Raw genomic sequence first — 20,744 nt, 5'->3', positions numbered from 1 at the left:
CCCCGACCAGTTCTGGAGGGGGGGACCCCTTCTTTGGGGGGGTCCCCACTCCCCCAGGACCCCTGCCCATGCTGACCGGTCAGAGGGCTGAATGCTTTGGCCGGGGGGACTTGTATAAAAAGTCTCCCCCCGGCTGTGGCATTACCCTGCTGGCTGGTTGGGCCCGGTGCTGGTTCTTGAAATACGGGGGACCCCTAGTCATTTTGTCCCCCGTATTTTGGGAACCAGGACCGGCCCTTGAGCCTGGTGCTGGTTTTATAAAATGCACGGAACCCCAACTTGTTTGTTCCTGTGATTTTATGAAACCAGGACCGGCTCTTTCAGCCCGGGGCTGGTTATGCTCTGGAGGGGGGACCCCACGCCGTTTTTTTTTTTTTTACCCAAAATCGCATATATGAAAATGCGCACGTTTTCATGACTGAAAACCGCCCAAAATCGCGGCAAATCGCATTTTTTGCCGCTAATTCGCATCTCATTGGAACTCGTCCAAAAATCGCAACCTATTACATTTCGCCCATTGTTTCCTTTATATAAACTTTGGGCCAAATGTAATAGGGTGAGAATTTCAGAAAGTGAGAGATTTTGGGAGAGTTTTCTCATGTTTTTTAAAGCAGCAATCAATTACACTGCAAAACCAGGTTGATTTTGCCATGGAATTGATTGCTGCTTTAAAAAAACATGGGAAAACTCTCCCAAATTCTCTCACTTTCTGAAATTCTCACCCTATTACATTTGGCCCTTTGTGAGAACTGGTTTTGAAACAAACTATTACTTTACTTTCCTGCAACTGGAGAGCAGAGGCACTTGTCATTATTTCAGAGTACCTGTGTAACAAGTGTTATACTGTATCTTTGCTTTTGAATATTCATGTGTGTCTATGTCTATGTGTCTGTCTAGTACTTATTTTAACATGTCTAATTAAAAGTTACATTTTACAACACTTCATTAGGACTAGGGCACTTACCTAAAACTGTGATACTAGTATTTTTCTTTACGCAAGGGAGGCCTCTACCAAGTTGACTCCTAGCAGCGTCCTTTTACATAGCATTGAACTATATAATATAATACCATACTAATTTCAATTGATTACACTATGTAATCTTCATTAAAGAAAGCCCCAACAAAAAAAGTATTTTCCTTCTTTTCCTTAGGGTCCCAATATTGAACCTTGCAGGACTCCACTTTGGACCTTACCCCAGCTGGGGTGTATGCCATTTATTGCCACTCTCTGCCCCCGATTGTGCAACCAGTTTTTAATCCGATTACAAATTTTATCTCCTAACCCTAAATTACCTAGATTCATTACTAACCTTTTATGAGGCACTGTGTCAAAAGCTTTAGCGAAATCAAGCAGTATTACATAAACAGATTTCCCTTAATCCAGCCCCCTACTGACTTCCTCATAGAAGCTAATTCAATTAGCATGATCTATTTTTGATGAACCCATGCTGAGCCTTACTTATCACTTTCTCCTGTTAAAATACATTTTGGATCCTATCTCTTATTATTCCTTCTAATATTTTCCCCACAATGGATGTAAGGCTGACCGGTCTATAATTTTCAGGGTTAGTTTTGTTGCCTTTCTTCCATATTGGTACTATGTTAGCTATGTCCCAGTCCCTTGGTACCGTCCCCGAGTTTATTAATTCCTCGAATATCAGATATAATGGTAGTGCTATGACAGAACTCAATTATTTTAGTATCCTAGGGTGTATTCCGTCCGGGCCAGAAAATTTGTTACTATTTAGGTTCTGTAATCTATTTTTGACTATTTCCTCACTCAAACCTACAGTTTGGGAGCAATCAAGAGCCGAGCATTTAATCTGTGGGAGATCTTCTGAAGATTCTTCCCTTGTAAATGTATTTATTTACAATTTCTTATATAGCGCATCAGATTCCGTTACGCTTTACAATAGTAGACAGTGATAAAACAAACTGAGTAACAACAGACAAATTGTAAATACTGAAGCAAAAAATTAATTGAATAATTCTGCTTTCTCTTTTCTTTCTATTACCAGGGGACCCTTCCTTAACTGTTTCCTGTTTATGTAACTGTAGATTTTTTTGGGATTAGATTTGCTATCTGCGGCTATTTTACGTTCAGTCACTAATTTAGCCATCTTGATTGTATTTTTACATTTCTTATTACATCCTTTATATGCGGCAAATGATTTGGGTGTCCCATCTTGTTTAAATGTTTTGAATGCCCTCATTTTTTTAGCTATTTCACATTTGACTTTGCTGTTAAACCACATTGGTTTCCTTTTTACATTTGTTTTTATTTACCCTAGGAATAAATTTATTAGTGCCCTCCAGCAGTATTATTTTTAAAGTTTGCCACCTTTTAGTAGTATCCATACCTCTAAATAATTCCTTCCAGTTTCTATTAATTAAGGACTCCTCAAACTTACCAACGTTTGCTTTTCTGAAATTTAAGAACCTAGTTGCTCCAATATAATTATCTTTTGTTAAAATCTAAATAAAATGTGATCATATTGTGATCACTGTTCCCCAATTGTCTCCCTTATGGTTATGTTCGTAACAATGTCCCCGTAGTTGCTTATCAAGAGATCCAGGATATTGTCATTTATGGTTGGACACTGTCACCCTCTCATGTAGAATATACACTGTCACCCTCTCGTGTAGAATACACACACTGTCACCCTCTCATGTAGAATACACACACTGTCACCCTCTCATGTAGAATACACACACTGTCACCCTCTCGTGTAGAATACACACACTGTCACCCTCTCGTGTAGAATACACACACTGTCACCCTCTCGTGTAGAATACATACACTGTCACCCTCTCGTGTAAAATACACACACTGTCACCCTCTCGTGTAGAATACACACACTGTCACCCTCTCATGTAGAATACACACACTGTCACCCTCTCGTGTAGAATACACACACTGTCACCCTCTCGTGTAGAATACACACACTGTCACCCTCTCGTGTAGAATACACACACTGTCACCCTCTCGTGTAAAATACACACACTGTCACCCTCTCGTGTAGAATACACACACTGTCACCCTCTCGTGTAGAATACACACACTGTCACCCTCTCGTGTAGAATACACACTGTCACCCTCTCATGTAGAATACACACTGTCACCCTCTCATGTAGAATACACACACTCTCACCCTCTCGTGTAGAATACACACACTGTCACCCTCTCGTGTAGAATATACACTGTCACCCTCTCGTGTAGAATATACACTGTCACCCTCTCGTGTAGAATACACACTGTCACCCTCTCGTGTAGAATACACACACTGTCACCCTCTCGTGTAGAATACACACACTGTCACCCTCTCGTGTAGAATACACACACTGTCACCCTCTCGTGTAGAATACACACACTGTCACCCTCTCGTGTAGAATACACACACTGTCACCCTCTCGTGTAGAATACACACACTGTCACCCTCTCGTGTAGAATACACACACTGTCACCCTCTCGTGTAGAATACACACACTGTCACCCTCTCGTGTAGAATACACACACTGTCACCCTCTCGTGTAGAATACACACACTGTCACCCTCTCGTGTAGAATACACACACTGTCACCCTCTCGTGTAGAATACACACACTGTCACCCTCTCGTGTAGAATACACACACTGTCACCCTCTCGTGTAGAATACACACTGTCACCCTCTCGTGTAGAATACACACACTGTCACCCTCTCGTGTAGAATACACACACTGTCACCCTCTCGTGTAGAATACACACACTGTCACCCTCTCGTGTAGAATACACACACTGTCACCCTCTCGTGTAGAATACACACACTGTCACCCTCTCGTGTAGAATACACACACTGTCACCCTCTCGTGTAGAATACACACACTGTCACCCTCTCGTGTAGAATACACACACTGTCACCCTCTCGTGTAGAATACACACACTGTCACCCTCTCGTGTAGAATACACACACTGTCACCCTCTCGTGTAGAATACACACACTGTCACCCTCTCGTGTAGAATACACACACTGTCACCCTCTCGTGTAGAATACACACACTGTCACCCTCTCGTGTAGAATACACACACTGTCACCCTCTCGTGTAGAATACACACACTGTCACCCTCTCGTGTAGAATACACACACTGTCACCCTCTCGTGTAGAATACACACACTGTCACCCTCTCGTGTAGAATACACACACTGTCACCCTCTCGTGTAGAATACACACACTGTCACCCTCTCGTGTAGAATACACACACTGTCACCCTCTCGTGTAGAATACACACACTGTCACCCTCTCGTGTAGAATACACACACTGTCACCCTCTCGTGTAGAATACACACACTGTCACCCTCTCGTGTAGAATACACACACTGTCACCCTCTCGTGTAGAATACACACACTGTCACCCTCTCGTGTAGAATACACACACTGTCAACCTCTCGTGTAGAATACACACACTCTCACCCTCTCGTGTAGAATACACACACTCTCACCCTCTCGTGTAGAATACACACAATGTCACCCTCTCGTGTAGAATACACACACTCTCACCCTCTCGTGTAGAATACACACACTGTCACCCTCTCGTGTAGAATACACACACTGTCACCCTCTCGTGTAGAATACACACACTGTCACCCTCTCGTGTAGAATACACACACTGTCACCCTCTCGTGTAGAATACACACACTGTCACCCTCTCGTGTAGAATACACACACTGTCACCCTCTCGTGTAGAATACACACACTGTCACCCTCTCGTGTAGAATACACACACTGTCACCCTCTCGTGTAGAATACACACACTGTCACCCTCTCGTGTAGAATACACACACTGTCACCCTCTCGTGTAGAATACACACACTGTCACCCTCTCGTGTAGAATACACACACTGTCACCCTCTCGTGTAGAATACACACACTGTCACCCTCTCGTGTAGAATACACACACTGTCACCCTCTCGTGTAGAATACACACACTGTCACCCTCTCGTGTACAATACACACACTCTCACCCTCTCGTGTACAATACACACACTCTCACCCTCTCGTGTAGAATACACACACTCTCACCCTCTCGTGTAGAATACACACACTGTCACCCTCTCGTGTAGAATACACACACTGTCACCCTCTCGTGTAGAATACACACACTGTCACTCTCTCGTGTAGAATACACATACTGCCATCCTAGAATATACACACTGTCCCTAGTACTTTTCCTCCGTGTAACATTACTTACAGGTGTTACTGTACATTATGTGCTGAGATTAAGGGTAGGTACTAGTCCTCCGTGTAACGTCACTTACAGGTGTTACTGTACATTATGTGCTGAGATTAAGGGTAGGTACTAGTCCTCCGTGTAACGTTACTTACAGGTGTTACTGTACATTATGTGCTGAGATTAATGTTAGGTTCTAGTCCTCTGTGTAACGTCACTTACAGGTGTTACTGTACATTATGTGCTGAGATTAAGGGTAGGTACTAGTCCTCCGTGTAACGTTACTTACAGGTGTTACTGTACATTATGTGCTGAGATTAAGGGTAGGTACTAGTCCTCCGTGTAACGTTACTTACAGGTGTTACTGTACATTATGTGCTGAGATTAAGGGTAGTTACTAGTCCTCTGTGTAACATTACTTACAGGTGTTACTGTACATTATGTGCTGAGATTAAGGGTAGTTACTAGTCCTCTGTAACGTCACTTACAGGTGGCACTGTACATTATGTGCTGAGATTAAGGGTAGGTACTAGTCCTCTGTGTAACGACACTTACAGGTGGCACTGTACATTATGTGCTGAGATTAGTGTTAGGTACTAGTCCTCTGTGTAACGTCACTTACAGGTGTTACTGTACATTATGTGCTGAGATAAGTGTTAGGTACTAGTCCTCTGTGTAACGTCACTTACATGTGTTACTGTACATTATGTGCTGAGATTAAGGGTAGGTACTAGTCCTCTGTGTAACGTCACTTACAGGTGTTACTGTACATTATGTGCCGAGATTAATGTTAGGTACTAGTCTTCCGTGTAACGTTACTTACAGGTGTTACTGTACATTATGTGCTGAGATTAATGTTAGGTACTAGTCCTCCGCGTAACGTCACTTACAGGTGTTACTGTACATTAACGTCACTTACAGGTGTTACTGTACATTATGTGCTGAGATTAATGTTAGTTACTAGTCCTCTCTGTGTAACGTTACTTACAGGTGTTACTGTACATTATGTGCTGAGATTAAGGGTAGGTTCTAGTCATCTCTGTGTAACGACACTTACAGGTGTTACTGTACATTATGTGCTGAGATTAAGGGTAGGTACTAGTCCTCCGTGTAACGTCACTTACAGGTGTTACTGTACATTATGTGCTGAGATTAATGTTAGGTACTAGTCTTCCGTGTAACGTCACTTACAGGTGTTACTGTACATTATGTGCTGAGATTAATGTTAGGTACTAGTCCTCCGTGTAACGTCACTTACAGGTGCTACTGTACATTATGTGCTGAGATTAATGTTAGGTACTAGTCCTCCGTGTGACGTCACTTACAGGTGTTACTGTACATTATGTGCCGAGATTATTGTTAGGTACTAGTCCTCTGTGTAACGTCACTTACATGTGTTACTGTACATTATGTGCCGAGATTAATGTTAGGTACTAGTCCTCCGTGTAACGTCACTTACAGGTGTTACTGTACATTATGTGCCGAGATTAAGGGTAGGTACTAGTCCTCCGTGTAACGTCACTTACAGGTGCTACTGTACATTATGTGCTGAGATTAATGTTAGGTACTAGTCCTCCGTGTAACGTTACTTACAGGTGCTACTGTACATTATGTTCTGAGATTAATGTTAGGTACTAGTCCTCAATGTACAGTAACACCTGTAAGTGACAGTACACAGAGGACTAGTACCTAACATTAATCTCAGCACATAATGTACAGTAACACCTGTAAGTGACGTCACACGATGTGCTGAGATTAATGTTAGGTACTAGTCCTCTGTGTACTGTCACTTACAGGTGTTACTGTACATTATTTGCTGAGATTAAGGGTAGTTACTAGTCCTCTGTGTGACGTCACTTACAGGTGTTACTGTACATTATGTGCTGAGATTAATGTTAGGTTCTAGTCCTCTGTGTAACGTCACTTACAGGTGGTACTGTACATTATGTGCTGAGATTAATGTTAGGTACTAGTCCTCTGTGTGACGTCACTTACAGGTGTTACTGTACATTATGTGCCGAGATTAATGTTAGGTACTAGTCCTCTGTGTGACGTCACTTACAGGTGTTACTGTACATTATGTGCTGAGATTAATGTTAGGTACTAGTCCTCTGTGTAACGTCACTTACAGGTGTTACTGTACATTATGTGCTGAGATTAAGGGTATGTACTAGTCCTCTGTGTAACATTTCTTACAGGTGTTACTGTACATTATGTGCTGAGATTAAGGGTAGGTACTAGTCCTCTGTGTGACGATACTTTCAGGTGCTACTGTACATTATGTGCTGAGATTAAGGGTAGGTACTAGTCCTCTGTGTAACGTCACTTACAGGTGGCACTGTACATTATGTGCTGAGATTAAAGGTAGGTACTAGTCCTCTGTGTAACGACACTTACAGGTGGCACTGTACATTATTTGCTGAGATTAATGTTAGGTTCTAGTCCTCTGTGTAACGTCACTTACAGGTGCTACTGTACATTATGTGCTGAGATTAAGGGTAGTTACAAGTCCTCTGTGTAACGATACTTTCAGGTGTTACTGTACATTATGTGCTGAGATTAAGGGTCGGTACTAGTTCTCTGTGTAACGATACTTTCAGGTGTTACTGTACATTATGTGCTGAGATTAAGGGTAGTTACTAGTCCTCTGTAACGTCACTTACAGGTGGCACTGTACATTATGTGCTGAGATTAGTGTTAGGTACTAGTCCTCTGTGTAACGTCACTTACAGGTGTTACTGTACATTATGTGCTGAGATTAGTGTTAGGTACTAGTCCTCTGTGTAACGTCACTTACATGTGTTACTGTACATTATGTGCTGAGATTAAGGGTAGGTACTAGTCCTCTGTGTAACGTCACTTACAGGTGTTACTGTACATTATGTGCCGAGATTAATGTTAGGTACTAGTCTTCCGTGTAAAGTTACTTACATGTGTTACTGTACATTATGTGCTGAGATTAATGTTAGGTACTAGTCCTCCGCGTAACGTCACTTACAGGTGTTACTGTACATTATGTGCTGAGATTAAGGGTAGGTACTAGTCCTCCGCGTAACGTTACTTACAGGTGTTACTGTACATTATGTGCTGAGATTAATGTTAGGTACTAGTCCTCTGTGTAACGTCACTTACAGGTGTTACTGTACATTATGTGCTGAGATTAATGTTAGGTACTAGTCCTCTGTGTAACGTTACTTACAGGTGTTACTGTACATTATGTGCTGAGATTAAGAGTAGGTACTAGTCCTCTGTGTAACGACACTTACAGGTGTTACTGTACATTATGTGCTGAGATTAAGAGTAGGTACTAGTCCTCCGTGTAACGTCACTTACAGGTGTTACTGTACATTATGTGCTGAGATTAATGTTAGGTACTAGTCTTCCGTGTAACGTTACTTACAGGTGTTACTGTACATTATGTGCTGAGATTAATGTTAGGTACTAGTCCTCCGTGTAACGTCACTTACAGGTGCTACTGTACATTATGTGCTGAGATTAATGTTAGGTACTAGTCCTCTGTGTGACGTCACTTACAGGTGTTACTGTACATTATGTGCCGAGATTAATGTTAGGTACTAGTCCTCTGTGTAACGTCACTTACATGTGTTACTGTACATTATGTGCTGAGATTAATGTTAGGTTCTAGTCCTCTGTGTAACGTCACTTACAGGTGTTACTGTACATTATGTGCTGAGATTAAGGGTAGGTACTAGTCCTCCGTGTAACGTTACTTACAGGTGCTACTGTACATTATGTTCTGAGATTAATGTTAGGTACTAGTCCTCTGTGTGACGTCACTTACAGGTGTTACTGTACATTATGTGCTGAGATTAATGTTAGGTACTAGTCCTCTGTGTGACGTCACTTACAGGTGTTACTGTACATTATGTGCTGAGATTAATGTTAGGTTCTAGTCCTCTGTGTAACGTCACTTACAGGTGGTACTGTACATTATGTGCTGAGATTAATGTTAGGTACTAGTCCTCTGTGTGACGTCACTTACAGGTGTTACTGTACATTATGTGCTGAGATTAATGTTAGGTACTAGTCCTCTGTGTAACGTCACTTACAGGTGTTACTGTACATTATGTGCTGAGATTAATGTTAGGTACTAGTCCTCTGTGTAACGTTACTTACAGGTGTTACTGTACATTATGTGCTGAGATTAAGGGTAGGTACTAGTCCTCTGTGTAACATCACTTACAGGTGTTACTGTACATTATGTGCTGAGATTAAGGGTAGTTACTAGTTCTCTGTGTAACGTCACTTACAGGTGTTACTGTACATTATGTGCTGAGATTAATGTTAGGTACTAGTCCTCTGTGTAACGTCACTTACAGGTGCTACTGTACATTATGTGCTGAGATTAAGGGTAGGTACTAGTCCTCTGTGTAACGACACTTACAGGTGTTACTGTACATTATGTTCTGAGATTAAGGGTAGGTACTATTCTTCCGTGTAACGATATCTTTAGGTGTTACTGTACATTATGTGCTGAGATTAATGTTAGGTACTAGTCCTCTGTGTAACGACACTTACAGGTGTTACTGTACATTATGTGCTGAGATTAAGGGTAGGTACTAGTCTTCCGTGTAACGAAACTTTCAGGTGTTACTGTACATTATGTGCTGAGATTAAGGGTAGGTACTAGTCCTCTGTGTAACGTCACTTACAGGTGTTACTGTACATTATGTGCTGAGATTAATGTTAGGTACTAGTCCTCTGTGTAACGTCACTTACAGGTGGTACTGTACATTATGTGCTGAGATTAATGTTAGGTACTAGTCCTCTGTGTAACGTCACTTACAGGTGTTACTGTACATTATGTGCTGAGATTAAGGGTAGTTACTAGTCCTCTGTGTAACGACACTTACAGGTGTTACTGTACATTATGTGCTGAGATTAAGGGTAGGTACTAGTCCTCTGTGTAACGTCACTTACAGGTGTTACTGTACATTATGTGCTGAGATTAAGGGTAGGTACTAGTCCTCTGTGTAACGTCACTTACAGGTGTTACTGTACATTATGTGCTGAGATTAAGGGTAGTTACTAGTTCTCTGTGTAACGTCACTTACAGGTGTTACTGTACATTATGTGCTGAGATTAATGTTAGGTACTAGTCCTCTGTGTAACGTCACTTACAGGTGCTACTGTACATTATGTGCTGAGATTAAGGGTAGGTACTAGTCCTCTGTGTAACGACACTTACAGGTGTTACTGTACATTATGTTCTGAGATTAAGAGTAGGTACTAGTCCTCTGTGTAATGTCACTTACAGGTGTTACTGTACATTATGTGCTGAGATTAATGTTAGGTACTAGTCCTCCGTGTAACGTCACTTACAGGTGCTACTGTACATTATGTGCTGAGATTAAGGGTAGGTACTAGTCCTCTGTGTAACGTCACTTACAGGTGTTACTGTACATTATGTGCTGAGATTAATGTTAGGTACTAGTCCTCTGTGTAACGTCACTTACAGGTGTTACTGTACATTATGTGCTGAGATTAATGTTAGGTACTAGTCCTCTGTGTAACGTCTCTTACAGGTGTTACTGTACATTATGTGCTGAGATTAAGGGTAGTTACTAGTTCTCTGTGTAACGACACTTACAGGTGTTACTGTACATTATGTGCTGAGATTAATGTTAGGTACTAGTCTTCCGTGTAACGATATCTTCAGGTGTTACTGTACATTATGTGCTGAGATTAAGGGTAGGTACAAGTCCTCTGTGTAACGATACTTTCAGGTGCTACTGTACATTATGTGCTGAGATTAAGGGTAGTTACTAGTCCTCTGTGTAACGATACTTTCAGGTGCTACTGTACATTATGTGCTGAGATTAAGGGTAGGTACTAGTCCTCTGTGTAACGATACTTTCAGGTGCTACTGTACATTATGTGCTGAGATTAATGTTAGGTACTAGTCCTCTGTGTAACGTCACTTACAGGTGGTACTGTACATTATGTGCTGAGATTAATGTTAGGTACTAGTCCTCCGTGTGACGTCACTTACAGGTGTTACTGTACATTATGTGCTGAGATTAATGTTAGGTACTAGTCCTCCGTGTAACGACACTTACAGGTGGCACTGTACATTATGTGCTGAGATTAATGTTAGGTACTAGTCCTCCGTGTAACGTTACTTACAGGTGTTACTGTACATTATGTGCTGAGATTAAGGGTAGTTACTAGTCCTCTGTGTAACGACACTTACAGGTGTTACTGTACATTATGTGCTGAGATTAATGTTAGGTACTAGTCCTCTGTGTAACGACACTTACAGGTGTTACTGTACATTATGTGCTGAGATTAAGGGTAGGTACTAGTCTTCCGTGTAACGATACTTTCAGGTGTTACTGTACATTATGTGCTGAGATTAAGGGTAGGTACTAGTCCTCTGTGTAACGACACTTACAGGTGTTACTGTACATTATGTGCTGAGATTAATGTTAGGTACTAGTCCTCTGTGTAACGACACTTACAGGTGTTACTGTACATTATGTGCTGAGATTAAGGGTAGGTACTAGTCTTCCGTGTAACGATACTTTCAGGTGTTACTGTACATTATGTGCTGAGATTAAGGGTAGGTACTAGTCCTCTGTGTAACGTCACTTACAGGTATTACTGTACATTATGTGCTGAGATTAATGTTAGGTACTAGTCCTCCGTGTAACGTCACTTACAGGTGCTACTGTACATTATGTGCTGAGATTAAGGGTAGGTACTAGTCCTCTGTGTAACGATACTTTCAGGTGCTACTGTACATTATGTGCTGAGATTAAGGGTAGTTACTAGTCCTCTGTGTAACGATACTTTCAGGTGTTACTGTACATTATGTGCTGAGATTAATGTTAGGTACTAGTCCTCTGTGTAACGACACTTACAGGTGTTACTGTACATTATGTGCTGAGATTAAGGGTAGGTACTAGTCCTCTGTGTAACGACACTTACAGGTGTTACTGTACATTATGTTCTGAGATTAATGTTAGGTACTAGTCCTCTATGTAACGACACTTACAGGTGCTACTGTACATTATGTGCTGAGAGTAAGGGTAGGTACTAGTCTTCCGTGTAACGATACTTTCAGGTGTTACTGTACATTATGTGCTGAGATTAAGGGTAGGTACTAGTCCTCTGTGTAACGATACTTTCAGGTGTTACTGTACATTATGTGCTGAGATTAAGGGTAGGTACTAGTCCTCTGTGTGATGTCACTTACAGGTGTTACTGTACATTATGTGCTGAGATTAAGGGTAGGTACTAGTCCTCTGTGTAACGATACTTTCAGGTGTTTCTGTACATTATGTGCTGAGATTAAGGGTAGGTACTAGTCCTCTGTGTGATGTCACTTACAGGTGTTACTGTACATTATGTGCTGAGATTAAGGGTAGGTACTAGTCCTCTGTGTAACGATACTTTCAGGTGTTACTGTACATTATGTGCTGAGATTAATGTTAGGTACTAGTCCTCTGTGTAACGACACTTACAGGTGTTACTGTACATTATGTGCTGAGATTAAGGGTAGGTACTAGTCCTCTGTGTAACGATACTTTCAGGTGTTACTGTACATTATGTGCTGAGATTAAGGGTAGGTACTAGTCCTCCGTGTAACGTCACTTACAGGTGTTACTGTACATTATGTGCTGAGATTAAGGGTAGGTACTAGTCCTCTGTAACGATACTTTCAGGTGTTACCACACGCACACATAATGTACAGTATATTTCATGCTGGAGTGTTGTGCAGATGAGCAGTAAATAATATCCTTATAAAATCCTTATAGTTAGGGTCATTCTGTGTTTGGGGCCATGTTGCGTGTCATGGTGTTTACTCCTGCATCCTGCCTACGTATTGTAACATTCTTGTGTTCACCATTATAAGTAATATTAAGAGATAATTTTCCTTTTGTGGTTGTGTAGGTTGAAAAGGTGCAGAATACCTTACTATATAACCAGTACCAGCTGAAAAAACAGAGCATGCTATTACATAACCACAAGATGCCCATTGAGCATACGCTCTACCACGGAACCTCTGCTAATGGGGCCAGAGAGATTTGCCATCATGGATTCAATCGCAGCTTCTGTGGAAAGAATGGTAAGAGCATCTAGCATATACACGCTCCCTGCTCACGCTGCCTGTAGTGCTACACGCTCCCTGCTCACGCTGCCTGTAGTGCTACACGCTCCCTGCTCACGCTGCCTGTAGTGCCACACGCTCCCTGCTCACGCTGCCTGTAGTGCCACACGCTCCCTGCTCACGCTGCCTGTAGTGCCACACGCTCCCTGCTCACGCTGCCTGTAGTGCCGCACGCTCCCTGCTCACACTGCCTGTAGTGCCGCATGCTCCCTGCTCACACTGCCTGTAGTGCTGCACGCTCCCTGCTCACGCGGGTTGGGATCATTTGGTCTATTGCATTATGGTCGAAAGTCATTAGGTCGAATCCATTAGGTCGACATGCTAAAAGGTCAACATGACTCTAGGTCGAAAGGTCATTAGTTCGACAGGTCATTAGTTCGACAAGGTCATTAGTTCGACATTGTCTATGTCGACATGGGGTTTTTCACTGTTTTTTTACCTGAATGTCAACACAGTCGACATGGACACAGTTCAAAGTGCACTGCATCCCCTCGCATCGCTTGCTGCGCTCGCTATGCGTTGGGCACGGTGCCTCGCTACGCTCGGCACACTATTTTATTCTCCCACCACGCCCTAGTGGATGGTAGGGCATGAAATACCGCCTGTCGGCACATGTTGGCTCAAAAAACAGTGAAAAACTCCATGTCGACCTTGTGAATGTCGACATAGACAATGTCGAACTAATGACCTTGTCGAACTAATGACCTGTCGAACTAATGACCTTTCGAACTAGAATCATGTCGACCTTTTCCCATGTCGACCTAGAGTCATGTCGACCTTTTAGCATGTCGACCTAATGGATTCGACCTAATGACTGTCGACCATAATGCAGTAGACCAAATGACCGCATCCCGCTCACGCTGCGTGTAGTGCCGCATGCTCCCTGCTCACGCTGCATGTAGTGCCGCATGCTCCCTGCTCACGCTGCATGTAGTGCCGCATGCTCCCTGCTCACGCTGCCTGTAGTGCCGCATGCTCCCTGCTCACGCTGCCTGTAGTGCCACATGATCGCTGCTCGCACTGCGTGTAGTGTCTCAGGCTGCGTGTAGTGCCGCAGGCTCCCTGCTCCCTGCTTACGCTGCGTGTAGTGCCGCAGGCTCCCTGCTCACGCTGCGTGTAGTGCCGCAGGCTCCCTGGTCACGCTGCCTGTAGTGCTGCACGCTCCCTGCTCACAATGCCTGTAGTGCTGCACGCTCCCTGCTCACGCTGCCTGTAGTGCTGCAACGCTCCCTGCTCACGCTGCGTGTAGTGCCGCAGGCTCCCTGCTCACGCTGCGTGTAGTGCCGCATGCTCCCTGCTCACGCTGCCTGTAGTGCCGCATGCTCCCTGCTCACAATGCCTGTAGTGCTGCACGCTCCCTGCTCACGCTGCCTGTAGTGCTGCAACGCTCCCTGCTCACGCTGCCTGTAGTGCCGCACGCTCCCTGCTCACGCTGCGTGTAGTGCCCGCATGCTCCTTGCTCGTGCTACGTGTAGTAGTACGTTTATTTATAAGGCGCCGCAAAGTGTCCGCAGCGCCGTACATAGCAAACAAAAAAACTAATTACAAGGTAACGTACAGGGTGTGTTGAAAAATACAGTATAAATAGGGGTATAGCTGGTAGAACTAAAATCAGCATCAGTTCAGAAGTAGGTGTCAAAATTGTCGAGAAGACTGAAGATGAAGTAGAGGAAGGGAAGAACAGGACAGGAGCACAGGTGAGGTAAAGAGGTAGGGTGAGTACGTGAGGAAGGAGGACCCTACTCATAAGAGTTAACATACTAAAAATAGGTGGGTGGACGAACGAAATACAATAGGATAAGTAGGAACGGAGGGGAACGGAGGCAGGATAGGAGGATCAAAAGAGGTTAGGAGGAGGGATAGGCTAGTCGAAAAAAGTGGGTTTTGAGGGAGCGCTTGAAGGAGGTAAGGGAATCAGAAAGCCTGATGGGTGGCGGGAGGTTGTTCCAGTGCAGGGGGGCAGCGCGAGAGTAGTCTTGGACACGGGAGTGGGAGGAGGAGATTAGGTGAGAGGTCAGTCGGCGGTCAGCGATGGAGCGAAGAGGACGGGAGGGAGTGTGGATAGAGATCAGTGAAGAGAGGTAGGGAGCTGTGGAGGAGGAGAGAGCCTTGTAGGTGGTGGTGAGGAGTTTAAAGAGAACTCGGAAAGGAATGGGGAGCCAGTGAAGAGATAAACAGAGGGGGGAGGCGGAGGTAGAGCGGCGGGAGAGGAAGATGAGCCTAGCAGCAGCGTTAAGAATGGTTTGGAGAGGTGCGAGGCGGGTGAGAGGTAGCCCAGAGAGAAGGATGTTGCAGTAGTCAAGGAGGGAGATGACAAGAGAGTGAATGAGAATTTTGGTCGCGTCAGTGGAGAGGAATGGTCTGATGCGTGAGATGTTGCGTAGGTGAAAGCGGCAAGACTGTGAGAGAGCACGAATGTGGGGGGTGAAAAAGAGGGAGGAGTCAATGATGACACCGAGGCAGCGCGTATGGTCGGTGGATGTGATCTCGGTTTCACCAATGCTGATGGAGATAGTGGGAGAATGTTCGGGGGATGGAAGATTAGAAGTTCAGTTTTAGCCATGTTTAGTTTCAGGAAGCGTTGGGTCATCCAGGCTGAGATGGCCGTGAGGCATAGTGTCGCACTCCTTGCTTACACTGCGTGTGTCTCATTCTCCCTGCTTGTGCTACGTGTAGTGTCGCACTTCTTGCTTACACTGCGTGTAGCATTGCACACTCCCTGCTCAAACTCTAGTGTATTGTCACACTCACTGCTTACACTGAGCTCGAATCAGGTTTGCTTTCTTGTAGCTGTGTAATTCCATCTCATTACAATTCAACTGCAGCCGGAGAATAGATAGATGATGGACACCTCCTGCGAGCATTTGCAAGGATCCCAGCGCTGCCTTTTCCCATAGTTACAGGCACCGGGCAGTTCGAATAAGATGAAGCTGATTAAAGCTGGTCGTAGGATCCGGACTCTCTCTTGTGTCGCACTCCCCTAAGCGATCGGGCTTTATTATTTTTGCTAGCATAGTGGTGAAGTCGCCCCATTCAGCTCTGGGCCCCATAGCAGCTGCACCCCCTGCACCTATGGTAGCTTAACCCTGTATATTACACATGTAACTGTGACAGGGAAGGTGACCCCTCTCAGCTCTGGGCCCCATAGCAGCTGTACCCCCTGCACCTATGGTAGCTACACCCCTGTATATAACACATGTAACTGTGACAGGGAAGGTGGCCCCTCTCAGCTCTGGGCCCCATAGCAGCTGTACCCCCTGCACCTATGGTAGCTACACCCCTGTATATAACACATGTAACTCTGACAGGGAAGGTGGCCCCTCTCAGCTCTGGGCCCCATAGCAGCTGCACTCCCTGCACCTATGGTAGCTACACCCCTGTATATAACACATGTAACTGTGACAGGGAAGGTGGCCCCTCTCAGCTCTGGGCCCCATAGCAGCTGCATCCCCTGCACCTATGGTAGCTTCACCCTGTATATTACACATGTAACTGTGACAGGGAAGGTGGCCCCTCTCAGCTCTGGGCCCCATAGCAGCTGCATCCCCTGCACCTATGGTAGCTTCACCCTGTATATTACACATGTAACTGTGACAGGGAAGGTGACCCCTCTCAGCTCTGGGCCCCATAGCAGCTGCTCCCCCTGCACCTATGGTAGCTACACCCCTGTATATAACACATGTAACTGTGACAGGGAAGGTGGCCCCTCTCAGCTCTGGGCCCCATAGCAGCTGCTCCCCCTGCACCTATGGTAGTTACACCCTGTATATAACACATGTAACTGTGACAGGGAAGGTGGCCCCTCTCAGCTCTGGGCCCCATAGCAGCTGCACTCCCTGCACCTATGGTAGCTACACCCCTGTATATAACACATGTAACTGTGACAGGGAAGGTGGCCCCTCTCAGCTCTGGGCCCCATAGCAGCTGCACTCCCTGCACCTATGGTAGTTACACCCTGTATATAACACATGTAACTGTGACAGGGAATGTGGCCCCTCCCAGCTCTGGGCCCATAGCAGCTGCTCCCCCTGCACCTATGGTAGCTACACCCCTGTATATAACACATGTAACTGTGACAGGGAAGGTGGCCCCTCTCAGCTCTGGGCCCCATAGCAGCTGCACCCCCTGCACCTATGGTAGCTACACCCTGTATATAACATATGTAACTGTGACAGGGAAGGTGGCCCCTCCCAGCTCTGGGCCCATAGCAGCTGCTCCCCCTGCACCTATGGTAGTTACACCCCTGTATATAACACATGTAACTCTGACAGGGAAGGTGGCCCCTCTCAGCTCTGGCCCCCATAGCAGCTGCTCCCCCTGCACCTATGGTAGTTACACCCCTGTATATAACACATGTAACTGTGACAGGGAAGGCGGCCCCTCCCAGCTCTGGGCCCTATAGCAGCTGCACCCCCTGCACCTATGGTAGCTACACCCCTGTATAAAACACATGTAACTGTGACAGGGAAGGTGGCCCCTCTCAGCTCTGGGCCCCATAGCAGCTGCTCCCCCTGCACCTATGGTAGTTACACCCCTGTATATTACACATGTAACTGTGACAGGGAAGGTGTCCCTCTCAGCTCTGGGCCCCATAGCAGCTGCTCCCCCTGCACCTATGGTAGTTACACCCCTGTATATAACACATGTAACTGTGACAGGGAAGGTGGCCCTCTCAGCTCTGGGCCCCATAGCAGCTGCCCTCCCTGCACCTATGGTAGCTACACCCCTGTATATAACACATGTAACTGTGACAGGGAAGGTGGCCCCTCTCAGCTCTGGCCCCATAGCAGCTGTACCCCCTGCACCTATGGTAGTTACACCCCTGTATATAACATATGTAACTGTGACAGGGAAGGTGGCCCCTCTCAGCTCTGGGCCCCATAGCAGCTGCTCCCCCTGCACCTATGGTAGCTACACCCTGTATATAACACATGTAACTGTGACGGGGAAGGTGGCCCCATTCAGTTCTAGGCCCCATAGTAGCTGCAGCCCCTACACCTATGGTAGCTACACCCTGTATATAACACATGTAACTGTGACAGGGAAGGTGGCCCCTCTCAGCTCTGGCCCCATAGCAGCTGCACCCCCTGCACCTATGGTAGCTACACCCCTGTATATAACACATGTAACTGTGACAGGGAAGGTGGCCCCATTCAGCTCTGGGCCCCATAGCAGCAGCACTCCCTGCACCTATGGTAGCTACACCCCTGTATATAACACATGTAACTGTGACAGGGAAGGTGGCCCCTCTCAGCTCTGGGCCCCATAGCAGCTGCACTCCCTGCACCTATGGTAGCTACACCCTGTATATAACACATGTAACTGTGACGGGGAAGGTGGTCCCATTCAGCTCTAGGCCCCACAGCAGCTGCACCCCCTGCACCTATGGTAGCTTCACCCCTGTATATAACACATGTAACTGTGACGGGGAAGGTGGCCCCTCTCAGCTCTGGGCCCCATAGCAGCTGCACTCCCTGCACCTATGGTAGCTACACTTTGTATATAACACATGTAACTGTGACAGGGAAGGTGGCCCCTCTCAGCTCTGGGCCCCATAGCAGCTGCACCTATGGTAGCTACACCACTGTATATAACACATGTAACTGTGACAGGGAAGGTGGCCCCTCTCAGCTCTGGGCCCCATAGCAGCTGCACTCCCTGCACCTATGGTAGTTACACCCCTTTATATAACACATGTAACTGTGACAGGGAAGGTGGCCCTCTCAGCTCTGGGCCCCATAGCAGCTGCACACCATGTACCTATTGTAACTACACCCCTGTATATAACACATGTAACTGTGACAAGGAAGGTGGCCCCTCTCAGCTTTGGGCCCCATAGCAGCTGCACTCCCTGCACCTATGGTAGTTACACCGCTGTATATAACACATGTGACTGACAGGAAAGGTGGCCCCTCTCAGCTCTGGGCCCCATAGCAGCTGCACTCCCTTCACCTATGGTAGCTACACCCTGTATATAACACATGTAACTGTGACAGGGAAGGTGGCCCCTCCCGTCTCTGGCCCCATAGCAGCTGCACCCCCTGCACCTATGGTAGCTACACCCTGTATATAACACACGTAACTGTGACAGGGAAGGTGGCCCCTCTCAGCTCTGGGCCCCATAGCAGCTGTACCCCCTGCACCTATGGTAGCTACACCCTGTATATAACACATGTAACTGTGACAGGGAAGGTGGCCCCTCTCAGCTCTGGCCCCCATAGCAGCTGCTCCCCCTGCACCTATGGTAGCTACACCCTGTATATAACACATGTAACTGTGACAGGGAAGGTGGCCCCTCTCAGCTCTGGGCCCCATAGCAGCTGCACTCCTTGCACCTATGGTAGTTACACCCTGTATATAACACATGTAACTGTGACAGGGAAGGTGGCCCCTCTTAGAGCGGGCCTCATAGCAGCCGCACTCCCTACACCTATGGTAGCTACACCCCTGTGTATTACACATGTAACTGTGACAGGGAAGGTGGCCCCTCTCAGCTCTGGGCCCTATAGCAGCTGCTCCCCCTGCACCTATGGTAGCTATACCCTGTATATAACACATGTAACTGTGACAGGGAAGGTGGCCCCTCTCCGCTCTGGGCCCCATAGCAGCTGCACTCCTTGCACCTATGACAGCTTGCGCTCTTTGGAAGAAGGATACCCAGTGATGTCACATTGTCTGTCTGTGGAGTTCTTGGCTCTCCTTTGATCATTGTGCTGCTGTCTTCTTGATTTTTGTATTTTTCCTATATTGTTGCTCTTTTCTCATTGTCTTCTCCTCCCCAGCCACCTTCTATGGTCAGGGGGTGTATTTTGCAGTCGAGGCCATAATTTCCACCCAGGACATTTATTCTCCACCCTCCAGTGAAGGACACAAGTTTGTATTGGTTGCTCAGGTGCTTACTGGAGAGTTTGTCCTGGGTAAAGCAGACATGCGGACGCCTCCCATTGTGCCGGACAGCAGCGCAGATGTGCCACGGCGGTATGACAGCCTGGTGGATAATCTTCAGAAAGCCTCCATCTTTGTCATATTTAATGACACGCAGGCTTATCCCCAGTACCTGATAACGTGCTGTAAGCAGAGCGATACCTTCATGTAAGGAGCACAATGAGGACGTGGCAGACAATGGGCAGCAATGATAGTCAGTGTAATAAGGGAAATGTCTCTACAACCTGCTCTAATAAAGGCTTTATTACCTGTGCCACTGCCCTTAGCCCTTCATGTCGTCTTTCTAGTCTCTTCTGGTGGATTATCTTATTTATTATTAACAGTTTCTTATATAGCGCACACATATTCCGCAGCGCTGTACAGAGAATAGTTATGAGCAAAAACACATAAAAATTACAGTTTAGGACAAGTAGATGGTTAATACGGATAGTTGCATCAGGGGACAGGACACTGCAGCAA

General features: G+C 45.7%; 1 protein-coding gene across 1 annotated transcript in view; it reads left to right on the top strand.

Moving 5' to 3' along the window:
• The window catches only part of PARP10 (poly(ADP-ribose) polymerase family member 10), a 169,879-nt gene extending 149,341 nt beyond the window's left edge, over positions 1-20,538 (top strand). The window contains exons 9-10 of the mRNA XM_083145065.1: positions 13,124-13,298; positions 20,123-20,538. Coding sequence (XP_083001191.1) covers positions 13,124-13,298; positions 20,123-20,436 — 489 coding nt within the window. The 3' untranslated portion in view covers positions 20,437-20,538. The remainder of the gene's footprint in view (positions 1-13,123; positions 13,299-20,122) is intronic.
• Positions 20,539-20,744: the final 206 nt, after the last annotated feature.

The sequence above is a fragment of the Crinia signifera genome, chromosome 5 (assembly GCF_055691185.1).
Source record: "Crinia signifera chromosome 5, ASM5569118v1, whole genome shotgun sequence".
NCBI lineage: Eukaryota > Metazoa > Chordata > Amphibia > Anura > Myobatrachidae > Crinia > Crinia signifera.
The sequence above is the reverse complement of the archived record's forward strand: the minus strand, read 5'-3'. Positions and strand labels throughout refer to the sequence as shown.